Source organism: Prionailurus bengalensis, chromosome D3, assembly GCF_016509475.1.
Source record: "Prionailurus bengalensis isolate Pbe53 chromosome D3, Fcat_Pben_1.1_paternal_pri, whole genome shotgun sequence".
Classification (NCBI taxonomy): domain Eukaryota; kingdom Metazoa; phylum Chordata; class Mammalia; order Carnivora; family Felidae; genus Prionailurus; species Prionailurus bengalensis.
The window spans coordinates 84420006-84439378 of NC_057356.1; the positions used below are offsets into that span (position 1 = coordinate 84420006).

At 46.2% G+C, this 19373-nt stretch overlaps 1 protein-coding gene across 1 annotated transcript; it reads right to left on the reverse strand.

Annotated features, from left to right (window-relative positions):
• Positions 1-353: 353 nt before the first annotated feature.
• On the reverse strand, positions 354-10083 carry DSEL (dermatan sulfate epimerase like). Its single transcript, XM_043559064.1, has 2 exons — positions 9695-10083; positions 354-8860 (listed from the first exon to the last, which is right to left on the reverse strand). The coding sequence occupies exon 2, from the start codon at positions 7977-7979 to the stop codon at positions 4341-4343; it is 3639 nt and encodes a 1212-aa protein (XP_043414999.1). The 5' UTR covers positions 7980-8860; positions 9695-10083; the 3' UTR covers positions 354-4340.
• Between the last annotated feature and the right edge of the window lie 9290 nt (positions 10084-19373).

The following is a 19373-nucleotide window of genomic DNA, read 5'->3' on the forward strand; positions in this document are numbered from 1 at the left end:
TTATGAGCGGTATCACATAGCACGAAGATCTCAGCCACGGCAGTGGGGGCGGATGCAGGGCACAGGTGCATAGCACCGAGATATGCTTGCCATTCAGCAAGTGGGATGACGTATGCAGCCGAGGGACACAAGTCCAAGCCAGAGACAGGGCCAGGATTGAGTTAGGGGAGAGGGGACAAGCGTGTCACTGAAGGGTGCAAGTTTCGCAGCTGAAATAATGAGGCTGCGTGTCCCTATTCAACGCGTCTCCCGTTTCCCAGCCCCTGCCTTCTCAGCCCCACATAAAATCCTCACGGTTCCCCAAAGATCTCAAGAGAGCTATTACAAAATTATCCCAACCAGAGCCAAGTTGATTTTAGCTTTTTATTTATTAACAGTGGAGTCCTGTTATACATACTGTTTCAATAATTCTGTTTATGATCTTCAGTCTATCTTTTCTTCACCGAGGAACTGGGTAAGTGTGAAAGAAAAACAAAACAAAACCAAACAAAAGGTCTGGAAGCCTTAGCTGAATCTGTCTTTGGAAACGGAATTAAACATGTATACGTTACTTGGACTACATAGAACCTAAACTCCTATAAATTACAGCTCAAGCATCTACACGTGAAGTAGCGAATGTTAGGATCTGCTGTGTCAAGTTCCTATCATCCTTTGTGCAAACATCAGTCATTTAGTTCTTGCAATAGTATTTGGAGTTTTCTGCCAACATGAAGGGAAATCAAGATACTAGTGACGTAATGGAAAAAACTGCCACAGCAGCCATTTTTTGATGTCTTAGACATACTTTAGTCAACATTTACATAAGCAGTAAACAGCCCACATATGAAATTCCTTGATGTATCCTGTTAGGCATCCTTACCTCTGAACATGGTATTACATACTGCCTCCTATTTACGTTTCTGCTAAAGAAATCAGTGAATATTTTACTAGTTATCATCAGTTAATCGAGCCAGTGGAACGTAGTGATGTTAAAACCATTGCTAACGTCTACTCCCAGATAATTGGATAGACTTCACATTATCGAGAATGGCTAGGATCTTTGGCGAGGCACCCGAAAGGGCTGGTAAAGAACGCTAATCCAGTCAGTGGTACAGGGGTAACACGTTTAAGATGCGCTGGTGTGTGTGGAGGGGAGGTTCTTCTACAAATACACTTGCTGAGGGCTCTGTGGCAAGTCCCCGGCCGTGACTCAGAGTTTAACACCCTGTTCTCCCCAGGCATTTACTAATTCCCTGTTGGTTTAAAGAGACAGCCGATCAAGTGTCTAATATTTGGGGTCTAGACCTAATGTGCATGCATTCTTGTCATTTGCTTTCAACTTGCACCTCTCTAGGTTTCCATCAATTAATTTTAAGCATAGTCACAAATTTATCTTCCTTTTCTTGAAGAGTCTCCCAGTTCCTCGCCTCTCCAGACTCTGATTACAAGAAGCTCAATTCCGGACATGGCCTTTTTCATCCTAAGTGACTAATCTGCATTTCAAACTCCCCAGAACCCTATTATTACCACTGGGTTTGTTACTTTTGCCAGCAAAACTCTTTTTTTTTTTAATTTCAAGACTTAAATTTCATTTTAATAACAGCTTTTATCCCAATTAGGCCTATGTTCGCAGAAGTTAACAAAGAAAGGGGTTAATCTTACCGAGAGGACAGGTATTTCCTTTAGAAGTGTCACGTAGTGACAATCATCCCCGTAATTATTTTCCAGATGGTAACAATAAAATTAGATGTGGAGGCTATCCGGATTTATCTGAGGCTAACACCCTAAGGACGCAAGACCAGCACGTCCTGGAAGTTAACCACCTTAGGAATTGCGATTATACGGCGGGGAGCCCCAAGCACGAACACATGTGTGCACGTCCAACGGCCGGGTGGTCCCTCACCCCTCACACTCCTCACAGGGGAATCTGCAAATAGAAATCTCCTCCGGCAAATTCTCCCCTGGGGTGGGAGTGGGTGAGGACAGTGACAGGAAAAGTTCACCTTGGCATTGCTATGTGGCAGTGAAAGTTAGGACACTGTAAAGATCATTGTAGTAAGTATGTCCCTTTCTGGGGCGCCTGGGTGGCTCAGTCAGCCAAGTGTTGGACTTTGGCTCAGGTCATGATCTCTGATCTCACAGTCCATGAGTTCGAGCCCCACATCGGGCTCTGTGCTGACAGCCCGGAGCCTGGAGCCTGCTTTGGATTCTGTCTCCTTCTTCTCTCTGCCCCTCCCCCACGCGCACTCTGTCTCCCTGAAATATAAACAAACACTGGGAAAAAAAAAAAATAAAATAAAATATGTCCCTTTCTTTAGCTATCAAGAACACGTTCCCATATTCCTTCACAGAACCAGTCTTTTTCATTTTCCCCATCTCTCCCGATGCCCCCCACATCTTCAACCTGGTTCTTCAACCTGGTTCCCCCTGCTGCCCATGGGGGTGTTTGCACCAAGTTCAGAGGCAGTGGTACAGCTTCTGCTTTCTTCTGTGACCTGCACCCATTTGTAATTCTTACCCTGATCAGACCTGCTATTACTGGCCACCCAAAGCCTTTTCCCTGGATCTGATCTGACATCACACATCCCGGGAACGGACAGGAGACACACAGACTATGACCAACGACAGAACGAGTGCTGTCACCCGCGCGGCAGTGTTACATGCTTGTTGCTGGTCCTGAGATAGGAAGAGTAACCTCCCTGGAGGATACCTGTGCAGACTCAGGTCTTTGGCTGCCCTCTCCACTTATATTGATATGATATTCGTTCACTTTGACATTGGAGCGAGAAAGCAGCCAGCGATGGGAAGGAAGTACATGGGGAGGGGGGAGGAGCGGTCTGTGTTCACACTCTAATGGAAGAAAACTGACAGGCCACTTAGGGTTGGCCGGGCTGTAACATATCCACAGCCTCATCACTCTGGAGGCACATTCTGACATAATAACAAACGACTGAGAAGGAACCGCTTTTATCTAGGTCAGAATGACAGACCCCCGAGTGCTCGAGAGCTTGGGGGAACCACAGTCTGAAACGTCAGGAAGACAGCAATCTGCACAGAGATTTTCTTTCATCAGGGCTGGGCGCTGCCTAATGGTTTTCATCCAACGCGTTGTAATCACTCCACGGGCTTATAATGGCATGGCGTTTTGATTTCGGGGCCTACCAAAATAAAATGAACCACATCTCATGACGACTACATTTATAATAAGATGCAGATGGTAAAGGAAACAGATGCCTCTGACATCATCTCCCATTTGCCTTCAACTTTTGCAGACACTGGCAGTCTGTAAACTCATTCAAAGGGATGCAAGAGAGTCAGGCAGGTTTCCAACTCATTTCCAGCCTAAAAAAAAAAAAAAAAAACACTGGCAGCATGGGCATGGCTTTGAGTCGTACAGTGATCGTTCCACAAAAAGAAATCTGATTCTAAGTCTGCGTCAGGCTTTAATGCAAAATGAATCGTCAGGGGGTGGGGGTGGGGGGATCCCCACAAACGTCCGGACCTTCCACAATTAATAACCATCGACTGGTTTGCATGACAGTGACAGAAAGGACAGTGGGAGTGGTGGGATGGGAACAGCTGTAGCTCCAAGGAGGCAAAGAAGAGAAAAGAGAGTTTTAAACAGACAAGCAAGTCTAAAATACTCTCCCAGCCCTTGGTACCCAGGTTGTTCAAAGACTGACTCCTTATTACTTCTGAATAAAAAACTTAAAGGAGGCTTTCCAGGTCACTGTTTCTGACCTCTAAGAAGAAAAAAAAAATGCTCACTCTGTATTTTCCAGAAGGAATCCTACAGTTATGATAGGAGGTTTCACCATTTCCCCAGTGATAGCACTGAACATTATACACAGTTAATTTTTTTTTTTTTTTGGTGCAAGATAAATGTGTTAGAAGATCTTTTAAAAAAGATAAGGAACTTCTGTAGTCCATCTTGAAAGCAAGAGATGCTTGGGCAAAGCAGCAATTGAAAGGCCTTCTGCAGTGTTTGAGGTTCCCATATAGATCAGCACAGTTACAGGTGAGGGAGAGAGTTCGACGAAAGCCCGGAAAATCTTCCCACCTCCCCTGCCCACCATCCCGTAACTTCCTCTGTGCCTCTGTAGCGGGAACATTGCAACAGAAAAAAAAAAAAAAAAAAAAAAAGAAAACTTCAGAAACACAGGCAAGGAAAGCAGTGACGTAAAAATAAATCCTGCGAGGCCAAACATGGTGCCTATTTTTAAAATAATCTTTGTGCAAGTAACGAACGGAACACGCGCGCGCACGCACACACGTAATACAAGAATAAACAAACTCTTCTAGTTCACGTCCACAAACCGCGTTGGCAAGTGTTAGTGCAAATGTCTGCTGACCTGCAGCGTTCAGTCTGTAAACTTTGGATATCCTAGACGCTCCATCAGTGTCCAGCAGATGTTCTCAATCAGTCTAATTTCATCTCTAGGCAAGTTTTGTTTCCAAACATTGGTGTTAGTTGGTGATATTTCCCCTTCATAGGGAAGATAGAAAAGGTTTGTGGAGGTGGCGAACAATATTTGGTTTAAACTAGCAGGAGACAAAGGTATTCCAAGAAAGGCAAAAATCCTTTCTGTGGTTTTCTGAGGAAAATGTACAATATCTTCAAACTTGATCAGCTGGTAGCTGGCGGGCAGCAAATCCGTATTTATTCTCAGCGCTGCTGCTGTGTTTGCGAGCCACAAATGAGACAACAGGGAGACTGCATTTGACTGGGATTTTGATAATTCTTTCCTCAATGATTCGTATTCGAGAGCGTAGCCTGAATTCAAGTTACATTTGCCTTTACCTCTCTCTATCTTAAACAGTTTAGCTAAGTGCTCTGGTACATTCTTCAAAGAGTAGAGACTGGGTTTGCTACTGTACAACATTGAATAGATCCATGCCCGAGGGTCCCTCACTATGTACAATGCCCTCATAGAAGCTCCTAAGACTTCTTGAAAAAAATGGAGCTTTAAGGTCCAGCTCCCGCTGCTTAAGCTGAGCACAGGACGTGCACTTGGGTAATAGACCAGGTGTCTCCTTAAAGCCCTGATATATTCAGCATCTCTATCAAAGGTGCCTTTCATTCTACTTCTTTGTTCGGGCAGAGACTCCCTCCTTTTCAGTTTTCTTTTTTTGTCCTTATTTGCTGTGAAGTATGGGGCCAGTTTACCCCGACTGGGTTCATGCAGATGGATGTTTTGCAAATGCAGTTTTGTGTCTTGAACTAAGGACTGCAACCAGCCGCGGAGTAAACGGAAATGCACACTGTGGATGTCCGATGCCTTCCATTCACAGGCATCTACAAACGAGTCGATTTCAAATTCAGTTTCAGGAATATCAATGTAGGTTGTAGGAACTCTGATGTAGAGAAAATCACTACTGTTGAAAAAAAGTTGTTTGAGGATTTCAGCTCCTGAACCAGGAAGTGAGGTAACGACAACACTGGGAAGGTCAGTGTGGGGCCCTTCTGAAGACAAAGGCTTCGGGCTGGCCTCGGCCTCCGTCCTTGCCCATTTTGCACAGATGGGCTGCGTGCAGGTGCTCCACACATCCAGCAGCTCAATAAACCACAAGGCAACAACAAGGACTAGGATCCACCGCATTAGCTTTCTAAAAGAAAGGTAAAACCGCCACTGAAAGGTTAAAATCACCAAGCTAATGCACAAAATCAACCCAACTGCTATATTAAATTTAAATCCAAAGGGGAAAATAACCCTATCTTGTTTTATGGGCTTTGCTATCGCTTGGGTGCCCAAACCAAATCGGGTTATTTGGCCCTGATCAGCCACATTGGCAAAGCCACCAAAACCCAGGTAATCAAATCTTGTCTTCAGGTTGTGGTAGTCGGTTACAATGGACACAACATGTTCGGTATTATTGACATTGAGAGAGATCTGAAGTCCAGAATTGGAATTATCAACAAATCTGCAGCTGGAAACATTGACATATGGCCCATAAAAGACATATGCGATTCTTGTGATTGTGGATTCCATCTGAAACGTAACATTAACAAATTGAGTCCACCGTTTCTTAAATTCAGCAGCTTGCTCTGCTTCTTGTATACTAGCAATGGGACTATTGCCATGATGATCAAACCAGAACATTCTGTAGTGTGCATCCCATACATCCATCATGGCGCCATTATACCTGTTCATAAACCTATAGGGGATGTACTTAAAATCAATGTCCAGATTATGAAAGAAGGCACTGACAGATTTTATTGGGGAACCGTCCTGCCTCTCAACGTGATCAACGACGAGCAACGTTTGAGAATTTAAGAGAAGCAGAGCACGATACACGCTCTTCAGCTTCATTGCTGAAGAGTAAGCAGACACTGCTTCCCCACTCACAAATAGCATTTCTCCATGTTGGGAGGCAGTAATGATTTCCCCCGCTGCGTCACCAACCTCCTCACCGGTCCACCTGAGCCACTGGCCACACTCTCCCAGCTGACCCTCCCAGGGCTGGTTACACTGGCTCGTAGGTGATGGAGCAAATACCAGCACATTGTTGAGGTGGCTCAGCTTGGGTCCGTAGAGAGCTTCCGAAACAAACACTTGTCCATTTGGGGCAAAAGTGAATGAGTTCTGATCTGGATGTTCATGCCCTGGGTTAAAGCTTCTCCACCCGTCAATCCAGGAGTATGGCTGAAAGTGAACTATGTCGTACACGGCTCGGCCCCCCAGCTTCCCGGACTTAAAGGACACAAAGGTATTGGCCTGTGTGTTTGGCAAGCCAGCCCCATAAGTGACAACACCCCAGTTAGGGAACGTGTGCATTTTCGCAGTACCATACTCAGCAGGAGGCTGTGGGGTGAGCTGGGGATCATACCAGATGTATTCGGTGTGAAGAGTACTCCACCTCTGGGCAGTGGAGGGGACCATTGGTCCATCTTTAGGTCGGTGCCTTCTAATTTGCTGAGCTAACCAATTTCCAGCTCCATTCTTTAAGATAAACTTATCCAAAAAAACTAACTGGCTCTCTGGACCATAAAACCAATTATAATTGGAATCTGCAATACCCACAGTTCTTTGGAAGCCTGGTAAGAGGGTGGCATAATAGAACCAAAAGTGCATCTTCAACCAGTTATTATCCAAGTTGTTGATACTGAAATGGCGCTGGGCTAGAAAAACGTACTGCGTGACTGATTTAGCCGTGTAGCTTCCATAGGCCACACCTTCATCCAGAGAACCATCGACAATATGATTCAAAAGGAACATCGTCTTTTCCATCACATCTACGACGACCTGTTTCCATATGTTTGCTTTAGATCCTTTCTCTACCCCGGTCACCAAAGCCCCGGTGAGTAATGCTATCATATTAGTAGCTTGGTGATTATGGAGAAGTTGTTTGCCCCACGAACGGACCTTGGAATACTCATACATCTCCTCGGTAACAGCCCCTATTTTTTCCAGGTATTTTTGTCTTCGATGGTCATCCAATAAGTTATATAAAAAGTCAAAGGCAGTGGCAAAACCCGTTAAGGAATGGCCGACAGGCACCTCATCCCCTGGTGCATTCTCCACTAGCCAGTCTTTGTAGCCAACCATCCTGTCCATGTATTCCAAGGCAAACTCAAAGGCAACTTTGTCTTCTGGGCACAACAAACAGTACAATGCTAAAGGAGGCAGATTGTTACCATAAATTTCATTCCACTTGGCAGCAAAATCGGCATGCTTGGGTGGAGGTAGGTAGTATGTGGGGTTGGACAGCATAACTGTTACTGCACTTCTGATAGCTCTAAACAGATGCAAATGGCTTGTACGAGACTTCTGTCTCATGGCCTGGATTTCGCCAGCATCGAAATACAAACTTGGATGAAGCATACTTTTCTTCAGCTTTTGATTGGGCTTGAAATCTTGTACTTTCTGTGTCTTAAACTGATCTACATCATCTGCAAAAACTGCCCAGTCAGAGTAATTGCTCACAGATTCCTCAAAAGTAGAGAAAGCAAACATCACTAATGCTAAAAACAAGACATGTCCTGTAAACATCAACGCCATGATCCATCGGGGAGCTCCCTTCCTTAGGCATACAGGTCACACACAGTGCTCAATGTGTTTCCCATCTGCTCAGTATAAAACATACATTTAAGGCCCCGAAAAAACAAAGACTGTAAATCATATATGCTGTGAGATCCAGCTGACATTCGGTTCATTCAAAGCAAGCAGGGTTGCCAAGAAGAGAAAACGTACACTATCTGTCTGCCTGGCAGAGCTCTGCTTCCAATACAACTTCAAGGAATGTTACAACCTCTAATGTTTCCATATCGCACACCAAGCAGTGGTATAGTCAAACATACCATGAATTCAGGATTTACTTCCTTTCCGTAAATCTAACATGAGGAGTCAAAACACACATTGGGGGGGGGGGGGGGAAGAATAATCACTCCGAAATCCAAATCAAGAAGTCGTTCCTAGGAGGGGAAACCAACACTAGTGATCCCATCACCCACGTGTACGATGCGGGTGAGGGGTGTTTGCCCAAAGGAGTCGATGAACTACTGAAATTCTTGGAGTCGACTTGGTTGTTATTCCCTTCCGCTTTTTACACTTTTGCTTTGAGATTTTTTTCTTCTTCCATTTTTGGGAAAAGAACATCCTCAACAAGTGTGCAAAGTCCCACTTGGCTTTGAAAAACTCAACCTTTCTGCCCTCATTTCAAATCTGTCCTGTTCAGGCTTGCTCATCGCCTATTATGACCCAGAGAAAGTATTCTTATATCTTCTTTTATCAGCTTCATCCGTACAATTATAAAAATCTAACCGCTTCGGCCACCTAGGTGCTTCTTTTCCAATCATGAAGTAACCACCAACTGGGAAAGAAAACTCCCCTTTCACCGAGAGTGACGGTTCTTTTCTGCTCCTTTTTCATGACACTCCTTTCTGGGGGAAGAACACAAAAAAATGCTCTGAGGCTACAGATAGGCTAGGAGTGGACATGAACTGATGATTTAAATGTTCTACAACCCCTTGACAGAAATTGTAGCAAAGCCATAAAATCTGTCCTTGAATACAATCTCAGCTCAAGTGATTCTTTTCTCCCCCCCCCCTTATACTTTTAAATGCATGTATTAGGCTAACAATGAATGGTGGCAGGTGACAAGCACCTACGGGATGTAACTTTCCTGCAGTATTTTAGCCGTGGCTTGCTGTACACATTGAACACGTTTTAATTCAAGTGCAGTTAACACAAAGATGAGTCCTGCAATCATTCTTGTCCTTTGGGTCACAAGGGACTTTGTCCCTGGACAAAAAGCGAAAGTTGAAAGGACCTTTTTGGTCCCGGTTGAGGGGGTAGCTTTGACGGGATCAAAAGGTGCCTTTGTATGGGAAACTACCAAGATGATCACGTTTCTCCAAGGAGAAATCATATGCCCCTGAGTGGGAGCAAGAACGGCAGTCCTGCTCCAATCGCACCTGTAGCCTCGCCTTCCATCCTTTCAAGAGGCCACGAGAGGGAGCTCGCACCCAGACTTAAGGTGCAGCTTCGCCTCTGCCCGGCTCGGCTTTGGAAGAACCGAAGCAAGTTTCAGTCTTGGACAAGTCTCCTCTCCGTAGGAAACATTAACGCTAGAGTTTCCTGAACCGCCCCGCCTGTTGCATATTTTTCATTCGCCTCCTACCAACGTGCCGCCCGCCCCCACCCTCCGCTCCCCACCCTCGACCTCTGGCTGTGGTTTGGGGATAAGCGACCCTTAAATGGCCAAGTCCGCTTACCTTCGGCAGATGGGGACGGGGTCTCCCGGCAGCGCTGGGCCCCAACGAGGAGGTGGAGAGTTCGAGAAAACTGCTCCGCACAGGGGGCCCGGCCGCGCCGTCCCCCGCAGGGCTCCCCGCGCCCCGGGCACGGGGCCCCCCGCGCTCCAACAGGCTGCGGCCCCGCGCTGGTCCCCCGCCCAGCGCCGCGAGGACACGCCCGCCCTCGGGGAACGCCGGACGCTCCGGGCAGCCCCGCACCGCGGAAGGCAGATCCACGCGCGACGGGCACTCTCGCGGACCCCGAGTTCAGCGGAGCGCCGGCGTCCCCAGGCCGCGATGCAGCCGCGGCCGCCGTTCCTCCGTGCCAGCTCCGGCCGCGCGGCCCGGGGAAGGCGAGAGACGGCGACGCGGGCCGGGGGCGGGGCGGGAGCGAGACGGGGGCGGGGTCGGGGCGGGGCCTCAGGCCCGGGGAGGGCGTGCGATGGGGAGGCGAGCGCTGGGCGGGGCGGGAGCGAGACGGAGGCGGGGCCGGAGGCGGGGCCTCGGGACCAGGGCGGGCGAGGGACTGCGACGGGAGCCGGGGGCGGGGCGGGAACGGGACGGGGCGGGGCCTTAGAGCCAGTGGAGCCGTAGGGAGGAGATGGCGACCGAGTCTGCGGGGCGGGGGGCGTGGCGGGAACAAGGCTGGGGCGGGGACGGGGGCGGGGCCTGGGCGGAGCTGAACGCCCCATCCCCGGTACCCTTCGCCGAGTTGGTGGGTTCTCCGGGCGCGAGAATTCCCGGCTGCGGCGGGCAATCTGAGCCGAGGAGGGGGACATTTAGAAGCGCAAGTGTCTGAAGACCTCGCCGTGCTGACTGGGTCCTGCTGATATTTACCCTCTGGTTTTCGGGGGGAGGACTGCTGTAACCGGGCTGCGGGTGGGAGGGAGACAGGACTTTCTGGGCAGGATTACAAATGACCTAGGAGAAGCGGGACCTGAGGGACAACGCTGTAGGATGTCAGGAATTAGCCTTAGGAAGAGCAGTGACTGAGGAGGGAAGGAATGAGAGGCAGCCAGCCTGAGGTTGCTGTCATTTAGAAAAGCAAAATCAATACGCCAGATTAATACGAGAATGACTTCGGGAGCACAGATGCTAAAGATCGGAGGAAAACAAAAAGGCTAATCGGTTTTATCGATTGAAATCATTTATCCGGCAGTATAAATATGAGACGGTGTGGGACAAACAAGTGGAACGAATCTCTTTCTCATTAAAGAAATGAAAACCGAAAATCAAGCAGAAGAGAGTGTGCTTCATTTCGTATGACACCTGTGTGCGATTCCAGGACGTCCTAGAGCTGCGAATTCTGTTGCACTTGACATACAGAATTTCTCACAGCTATCTGAGGTTACACCTGGGCCTGAGCCAACCCAGCGTCTGACCTAAACTGTACAAATAACATAGTAATCATCGGAATCCAGTGAAGGACCAAGCCTCACAAATGAACAAGCCCAACCCCCAGCTGGGGGTTGATGATACCTTCCCTTCCCTTTCCTCCAACTCCATTCCATTTTGGTAAAACGGATAGACGTGTCCATTTACAAATGTGTCCCTTGCTTAGATCACTTCTTGGTACAACTAAATGGTAGACCATTACTAGCAGAATAAATTTCAAAAATAATTTATCTTGAAGATGAAATGTGCCTTTACCTCATCACTCTCCAATTTTGTCCTCTTGGGAACTCTACCCCACTCCAAAAGGCCAAATTTGCTTTGGCTTTAGCAACCCCCTAACTATGCTTACCTCATTCCTTTCTCCGTGGCGTCCTCTTGCCCAGCTAACCCCAGAGACCAGTTGACATTTTTCTGACTACTGGAGTTCTTTTATCATCCTTGTCTTAGCTCAGATGCTTAAATTCCTCTGTGAACACCTCTTAGGTTTCCCTAGTTAGAATAAATTACTCCTGCACTCTATGATTTGTATCTATTTCCAGCCCTTAGATCATTTGTTTTGTGCCTAATATTTCACTGGACTCCTGTGCTGTATTCAAAGTTCTTCAGGTCATCAGCAATCTCTCAATTCCTTCTGTGAGCACTGCATCTGTGCCTGAAATGAGTCGAACCTTTAAAAGCTGGGCTCCCATAGAGCATTGTCTCTGCCACTGAGGTTCATCCGGAAACAAGGATTCTCCTCTGAACTCTAAGAACAGAACTTCCTGCAAAGGTCGGGATGGTCCCCTATGTGACCCACAGTGGCTTCCAGCCTCATTTATGGGAGAGAGTAAGAGATGGGGGAAAGAGGATCCCAAATGCAGAGATCCCTGTAATTGGCCGTGAAAGGGAGCTTTGGAAACTGCCTGGGAGTTAGCGTTGCCAAATGCGATGTAGTGCATAAAACTGCAGACCATTTCCTAGGGCAAAATGTGTGGATGGGGTTCTTTCATTCTGCGGATCCAAAGTCCCCCCGTGATGCTAGGGCACAGTGACTCATGGAGAATCATCATTATGAGCTCTAAAATCTGCCAGGCAAACGTTCTAACGTTCTAACTTCCATCCGGTGCTTTTTCAGGTTTATCCACCTTAATATGATCATTTTCATTTTACAGAAGAAAGCATTCAGGTACAGTGTGGTCTTTCGGTCCCCCCCCCCCCCCCCGCATCTGCAGTGAAGCAGGATGCACCTAACGTCTCAGTATTTTCTGACGAACTTTCAGGCTAGTTCGCTTTGAACAGGCATCATCCCCCATGTTGTGCGTGCGTTGCAATAAATAAGAGCTACTGCGAAACAATTCAAATCATTGGCAGAAAGGGGGGGTAAGGTAAGTGGCACTATGAAAAATAAATAGAGTCTTATTTCCTGGGAACTAAAAATGGATAACTATTGCTGCTTCTTCCACATGTGGAGAAGGTACAAAGTTAGTTAATTATAAATAATGCATTCAACCATACAAGGGATGAGCTATATGTTATGTTATTGCACATTAAAAACTTTTATGAGTGTGGCAAGAGACACATATGCCAACAGCTGTTAAATTCAGAATCCTAGAGCCGTATCTTATTTTAATATAAGTGGAGAACAGTACAATCTATCGCTTGAATTTCCCCCTATATACAAGGTTCTTAAATCTACACGAGCTTTCGTTTGGGATTTCAAAGAATTTATGAAAATGTGTTTGCTTTATTTGAATATCTTCCAGCCCTATCCCCAGCCACCCTACTTACAGCAGAGATGATGCTTTCTGGACTAGATTCCCCAAGGCGGGAGCCTGCCTGCCCACCTACCCTCCTTCCTTCTTTTCCTTCTTTTCTTTTCTTTCTTTTCTTTTTTTTTTTTTTTTAATTCTCATCACCTAACCCAGAGCCCAGCACTTTATCTTGAGTGTGTGTTGAACGTCGAACATGAATTATCACCCTCATTTTATGGCAGAAGAGGAAAATGTCATAAATGTCTAAGGTGGGCTGCTGAATGCTGAGCAGAATCAGAAACTCTTTTTCTCCAGCTGTGCTGAGAAGCTTGTTACCGCACAATCATAGTTGGAGCTTTGTCTTGGGGTGACTTAATTCAAATGAAAACTACAACTGGGAAGTTGGCCAACATTTTAAGGAGAATTTCTGCAAGAATTTCATGTCTTAAGATAGGTAAATTCCAAGTTCTGAGCCTTAGAACATAAGGTAAATACTGCATCGCCTTACAGATAGATAAAACGCAAGCCATAAAACAAGCCAAGACACTACATAAAGTCCCTCGGCTGAAATCTTATTTGTTCATCATCTATTATTCTGGTGGACTCTTAATAATTGGGGCAAAGATACGTAAGAACTAATTGCTGTGCGTTCAGCAACTGGCCACACCCAGATCCCCAGTGTATGGTCTTGTGCAGAGAGCAGACTTGAATCTGGGGGTGACTTTGTTAATTTTCTTTAGCATAACCCTTCCTTGAGATGGTTTTGGCTGTGAGAGCTCAGATGCAGATTTCCTGAACCACTTACCAAGGCCAGATGTATATTATATTGATCCATGAACACTGTGAGAACGAGCGTTTTCCCCAGAGTTTGGGGAGATAGCAGCTGCGATTGTGCAGAAACAGACACCAAACTTAAGCTGCAAATTTTATTGCACAATTGGCCAGCGGTAATAGGCCGCACCAATAATAGAGACAAAACCACAGATTTAAAGCAGGCAGTAGAATCTAGAAATAATCTTTCTGCAATCGCTTTGAATACAAAACGTCTCAAAATGACAGGGAATTTGCCTGCAGAGTTGCTAATGAAGATGTGGCTGAGTGTGCCCTGAGTTTGTTTATCCAGCTGTACAAGGGTCTGCATGACAGTAACTGGATTTATAAAAATTTAAAAATACCACAGCCAAATTCTGAGGAAAGAAGTTTCCCCATAAGTCCACTAAAACCCCGTATTCAGAAATGGGAAGCTTCCTTGCTACTGTATCTGCGAACATGCACTTTCTCTTTCACTGTGAAAAGAAAAATTTTAAGCAAGGTGAAACTTACAAGGGGAGCCCAAAATGGGGCTATTCCTCTCTCCCTGCGTCCCCTACCCCCGGACCCCCACCCTCTTCACCTCCCCCACCCCCCCTACCCCTCTGCACCCCGGTCTCATACTGGTGGTTCTCACTGGAGCTAATTTGGCAACGTCTGGAGAAATTTTTGATGTCCCAGCTGGGGGATGCGGGACTGCTGGCATCCAGAGCGTAGAGGCCAGGGATGCTGTTAGACATCCTACAATGCACAGAACACCCCTGCGCCTAACCCCGAAGCGTTAGCCAGCCCGGAATGTCGATACTGCTGAATTTGAGAAAGCTCGTCCTGGACTACTGACTCTAAAAAGTATGTGCGTGTTTTTGGTGGTTGTTCAAATCGAGTCTTGACGTATCCCCTGGACTTTCTATCACCTTTTGGCAGTGGTTCCAAAGCCAGCTGTTACCCAGTTGGTTCACACATGCCTTTCTGTTTACCAGATACGCGTCTGTTTCTCTTTGTTTGACCAAAAACACCCTAAGCCCAGCTACGTCACCTCGAATAAAAGCCTGGGCGGACTTCCAGGCACAACTGGCAATTAGTCAGTTGCTACTAAACAATAAGGGGAAGATGTGACTTTATGGTTAGGAGAACTGCTCTTCTGATGAAAACTCCCATCCCTTCACACACAGGCATACCTACACACGTACATGAATACCCCAGGCACCTTTATTATTATCTGAACTTTGTCCTCTAAGATAGTGATTGCAGATTAAAATTCTTGAACCTCCCAAGATCAGAAAGACCAGGGTGTTGTTTAAAATGCCAATCTTTCGGGGCGCCTGGGTGGCTCAGTCGGTTAAGCGTCTGACTTCGGCTCAGGTCATGATCTCATGGTCCGTGAGTTCGAGCCCCACATCAGGCTCTGTGCTAACAGCTCAGAGCCTGGAGCCTTCTTCAGATTCTGTGCCTCCCTCTCTCTCTGACCCTCCCCCGTTCATGCTCTGTCTCTGTCTCAAAAATAAATAAACATTAAAATTTTTTTTTTAAATAAAATGCCAATCTTTCAAATCTGTCCCAGCCTATGGGTTAAAAATCTCTGGGTGTGTGACCCTGTGATCTGTACTTTTCAAATGCTCCCGAGGCGCACTCCAAATCTGAGTCACTGTTCTGAGACGAGGCTTCTCCTTCTTTTCCTCTCCGCACACCTGGGGGCCATGTCTCTGAGGCTTTAGTTGGGTTGTGACGGCCACATCCCCAGGCTGACAGAAGCACAGGGCCTAACTAGGGGTAGGAGTTGGTGTTGTGTAACAGCCAGGAGACATGTGGGGAGCTGTTCTGCACCTAGCTTGATTTTTTAACTCGCTAATTGTTTGTTCACGCCCGAGAGTGTGAGGTAAATAAAATGCAGAAGATGGAGAAGAGAGAAAAAAATTAAGACAACCGGGGAAGAGTGAAACTCGTGTTGCCCCTTTGGGGGGCACACTGATTAAATGAAAGGTAGCAGAGAAGTTTGTCCTGGGTCCTTGGGTGGCCAACTTGCAATTCTTTACAAATTCCCCAGAAAAGAGTGAGAGTTTAGCTGTGGGCAGAAGACAGTCTGTTCTGTAATGTCATCCAGTAACCTTCCCTCCTAGCTGTCACCTTGTCAGATCCAGCCCCCATATTCCCCAGTAGGCGTTCTCACTGGAAAGCCACTAGAAAGGACATCTCCACGCTCCACCCATCCAAGGCCAGCAGAGTCCTCTCTTCGCTTTTGAGCCTTTGCTTCATTCTTCAACTTTTGAAGATCAGCCTCACCAGGTCTGTCATGGGGATTGGACTAAATGCGGCCACCCCTTAGCACCAGTTTATATTGCCTTGATTCCGCCATCAGGCAGAAAGAAATCATCCGTTTTGAAATCCGAGTTCAACGTCTTCGGGAAGAAAAGCTGATTGCACGGCACGGTTATGGTTATTGTGGGTTTGGGGTATCAATCATCATCAGAGAACAGAGTTGGCTCATATCTGAGAAGTAGCTACAGTAGGACGGTATGTCAGAGGGCCATGCTTTCCCAGAGAGGCATAAGGAATGCAGTGGGTTTAATGGTGGGTAAGAGAGGTGCTAGAAGTTGAGGTGGGGGTGGGAATAGCAGAAGGTAGGGTAGGAGGTTGGCATATACGCGCTTCAAAAATGTCCACACGCTGCATAATGCAGGCTGACTCCTCTTTCTTAGCCCTCTTTGAAAATTATTTCTTTGGTAGGATTTATTAAATCTGTCTGGTCATAAAAATCACCTAGGAATGCTCCCTAAAAATACACAATGTGAAATCCCACCTTCGAATTACGGTGGGGAAGGGGGATGCGAGGGATTCATATTTTTAAATGTCATTTTGATCATGCAAAACGGGCAAATTACCCTTAGAGAGATAACCTTTTTAAAATATTGCCAGCCACTCATAATAGAGCATAAATTGGTTTCAGAGCCAGAGAGCAGTTTGACTGAGGATAAAAGGCAAATGGGAGTGAAGTCAGAGAGCCGCGTTGTCCTCGGTAGCCAGTCACCCCCTGTGTTACTTACATTAAAATTTATTAAGGCTAAATAAAATGAAAAATTTGGTTTCTTAATTCAGCAACACTTGTGATTAGTGGCTGTAATGCTGAATAGCACAGATTAGAGCACTCCCTTTGCTGCAGAAAGTTCTATTGGACAACACTACAGAGAAAGGAGCGAGGAGGGAGAATGATATTATAGTATTTACGGCAGAAGTCCCCAGCCATACGCCTATGCAGAGTGGATACGTGCTTATCATAACAGGGAAGATGATGTTGACGTGCTGATGTTAACGAGAACAATGGCACTTCTTGAGCGTGTATTGTATCACCCTCTAAACAACCTAAACACTGACGGTGGTACCACAGGGTCTCACTGGGTAATGTACGTGGGTGCAGAGAGCAAGTTGACTGCTGTCGTGTGGAATTTGGGGCCCCATATAGCCAGATACTCTGATTTTTGCAAAGAAAGCCAGAAATCTGGGTTATGACATGAAATAAACTGATTTTTTAATGGCTTCATTTTTTTTTTTTTTTTTTGGAAAACACCGCGAAGGCCAAATAAAATAGGACTGCAAGATGAATTCAGATCATAAAATGGAAGGTTTTGACTTTTGATTTAGAAGCTGGACGCACTGAAAATTAATTTCCTGATTTTTATCTTTGTTAGACCAAATCTATCCCAGGAATTCCACTTTCATTTTAATACTGGAGAGAAAAGTGCCGTTCTTTCTATTAAATTATCTACTATTACAACCTCTCTCGGTCTGGAACAAAGATTGGTGATGTATTCAAATAAGAATACTTATATCTGCAGAAATGCGTGATACTTCTTTCTTCACCTATTCAATACACATTCACTAAGTGCTCCAAAATGTACCATGCCAGGAACTCGTTGGGAAACCTCTATGGGGAAAAAAAAAAAAAAAATTACCAGCCAAATGGAGCTTATCTAATCTTATGGACAGAAAAGGCATAATGAAAAGGCATCGTACTTACGAATTACTGCTTCCGTTGTTTTCTGTATTTGGAGCATTACTTCATAAGGTTTAAACATCTTTGAAGGATACTCCATCTCTCACTGCCTGTTATTTTCGAAAGCACATTTGCACTGATGAGGATGGAAGGATTGGGAGTTGGGAGTGACTCGGGAACTGAGAAAATGGATAAAACTCTAAACGTCGTGAGAAATCTCTAGGATGTTTGCATTTTTTTCAGAGCTGCACCCCTTCTGTTAGAATACCTGGAGTCCAGCCAGGCACCAGGCAAGCTGGCTGACTACCGCAGAAAGGAATTCTGGATCCTCTCTTGCTGACCTGTTTCCAGACTTTCCAGCACAGCTAGCCAGAGATTTCCTATAGACAATGAGGGAATTCAAAAACCACGAATCTGGCACCTCAGCTGTTTATCTGGGGACCTTTGGGGATGAGACCGAGCCGTTTTCCGGCAGCTGGCCGCAACACAGGCCACTGAGAAGGCTCAGGAGGAAAGAACGGGGCCAGGCCGTGGACCCAGGCCTCACCCTGGGCCAGAGCTTTTTATCAGAGGATTCGGTCAAACCCAAAAAAGCAAGATAAAAATCATGTCTCTTATTAGTAATCATTTTAAACATAAAAAAAAAAGAGAGAGAGAGAGAGAAATGGACAGAACAGTGTTTTCCTCTAAGTCCTTGATGACAAGAAGCACCAAAGGCACTCGAAAATTCCCTGTGCTGGAAATGCAGATTCAGAGGCTGAGGGGAAATCAGAAATCCGGTGTTCCTCGTCCGTACAGCGAGTGATTATTATCACCGGAAAACTGGGGTAAAGAGTGATTCTCTCCCGGTCACAGCCTTCCTCCCAAACCAACTAGTTGCGTGTTAGCTAGCTTGTTTACATGCCTCGACTTTTGAGTGATGTGGTCCTGGGTTTGAATCCACGCTCCAAGTCTCTGTTGTAAATTGTTGTGAGACGTTGGGCTGGTTATGTAACTTCTCTGAATATGGATGCCCTCACCTTTAAAAATGGGGTGGGAAATTTTCTAACTGCAAAGGACAGTTGGGAAGCTTAACTGAGAAGAAACAGGCAGCCCTTAGTACAGAGTTCTGGGGATGAGGCAGGGAAAACTCTTTGCGGCTAAAAAGCAATCATACGTAATGCATCTCATTTAATTCTTCTAATGCTCCTGTGAATGATGTACGGTTAACTCGCTTTTGTAGACAAGCATACCTAATTTCGTTACTCTTGGCTTTATTGTGCTTCACGAATACTGCATTTGGTGCAAACTTAAGGGTCACGACTTGGCGGAGAAAGTAACTTCGGATGTGTTGGAAACAGCAAGAGAATCCAGGGAGGAGCCTGCCGATGGGACCGAATTGCTGTGAGCTCAGGACGAAGCTTGGACAGATGAGGACGTTGCTTCTCATGGATGAACAACAAAAGTCGTTTCTTGGGATGGAATCGGCTCTGACTGTGTGAAGTTTGTTGAAATGGCAACAGAGGATTTAGAATATTCTAAAAACTTAGTTGATGAAGCAGAGCCAGGGTTCGAGAGGGTCGACCCCAATTGTCTAAGTCCAACTGGGGGTAAAATGCTCTCAGCATCACAGGTGGCAGAGACATTCTTCATAAAAGGGAGGGCCAGTCGATGGGGCAAAAGCCGCTGTCGTCTTATTTTAAGAAATTGCCACGGCCATCCCCGACTTCCGCCACCGCTACCCTGAGTCAGCAGC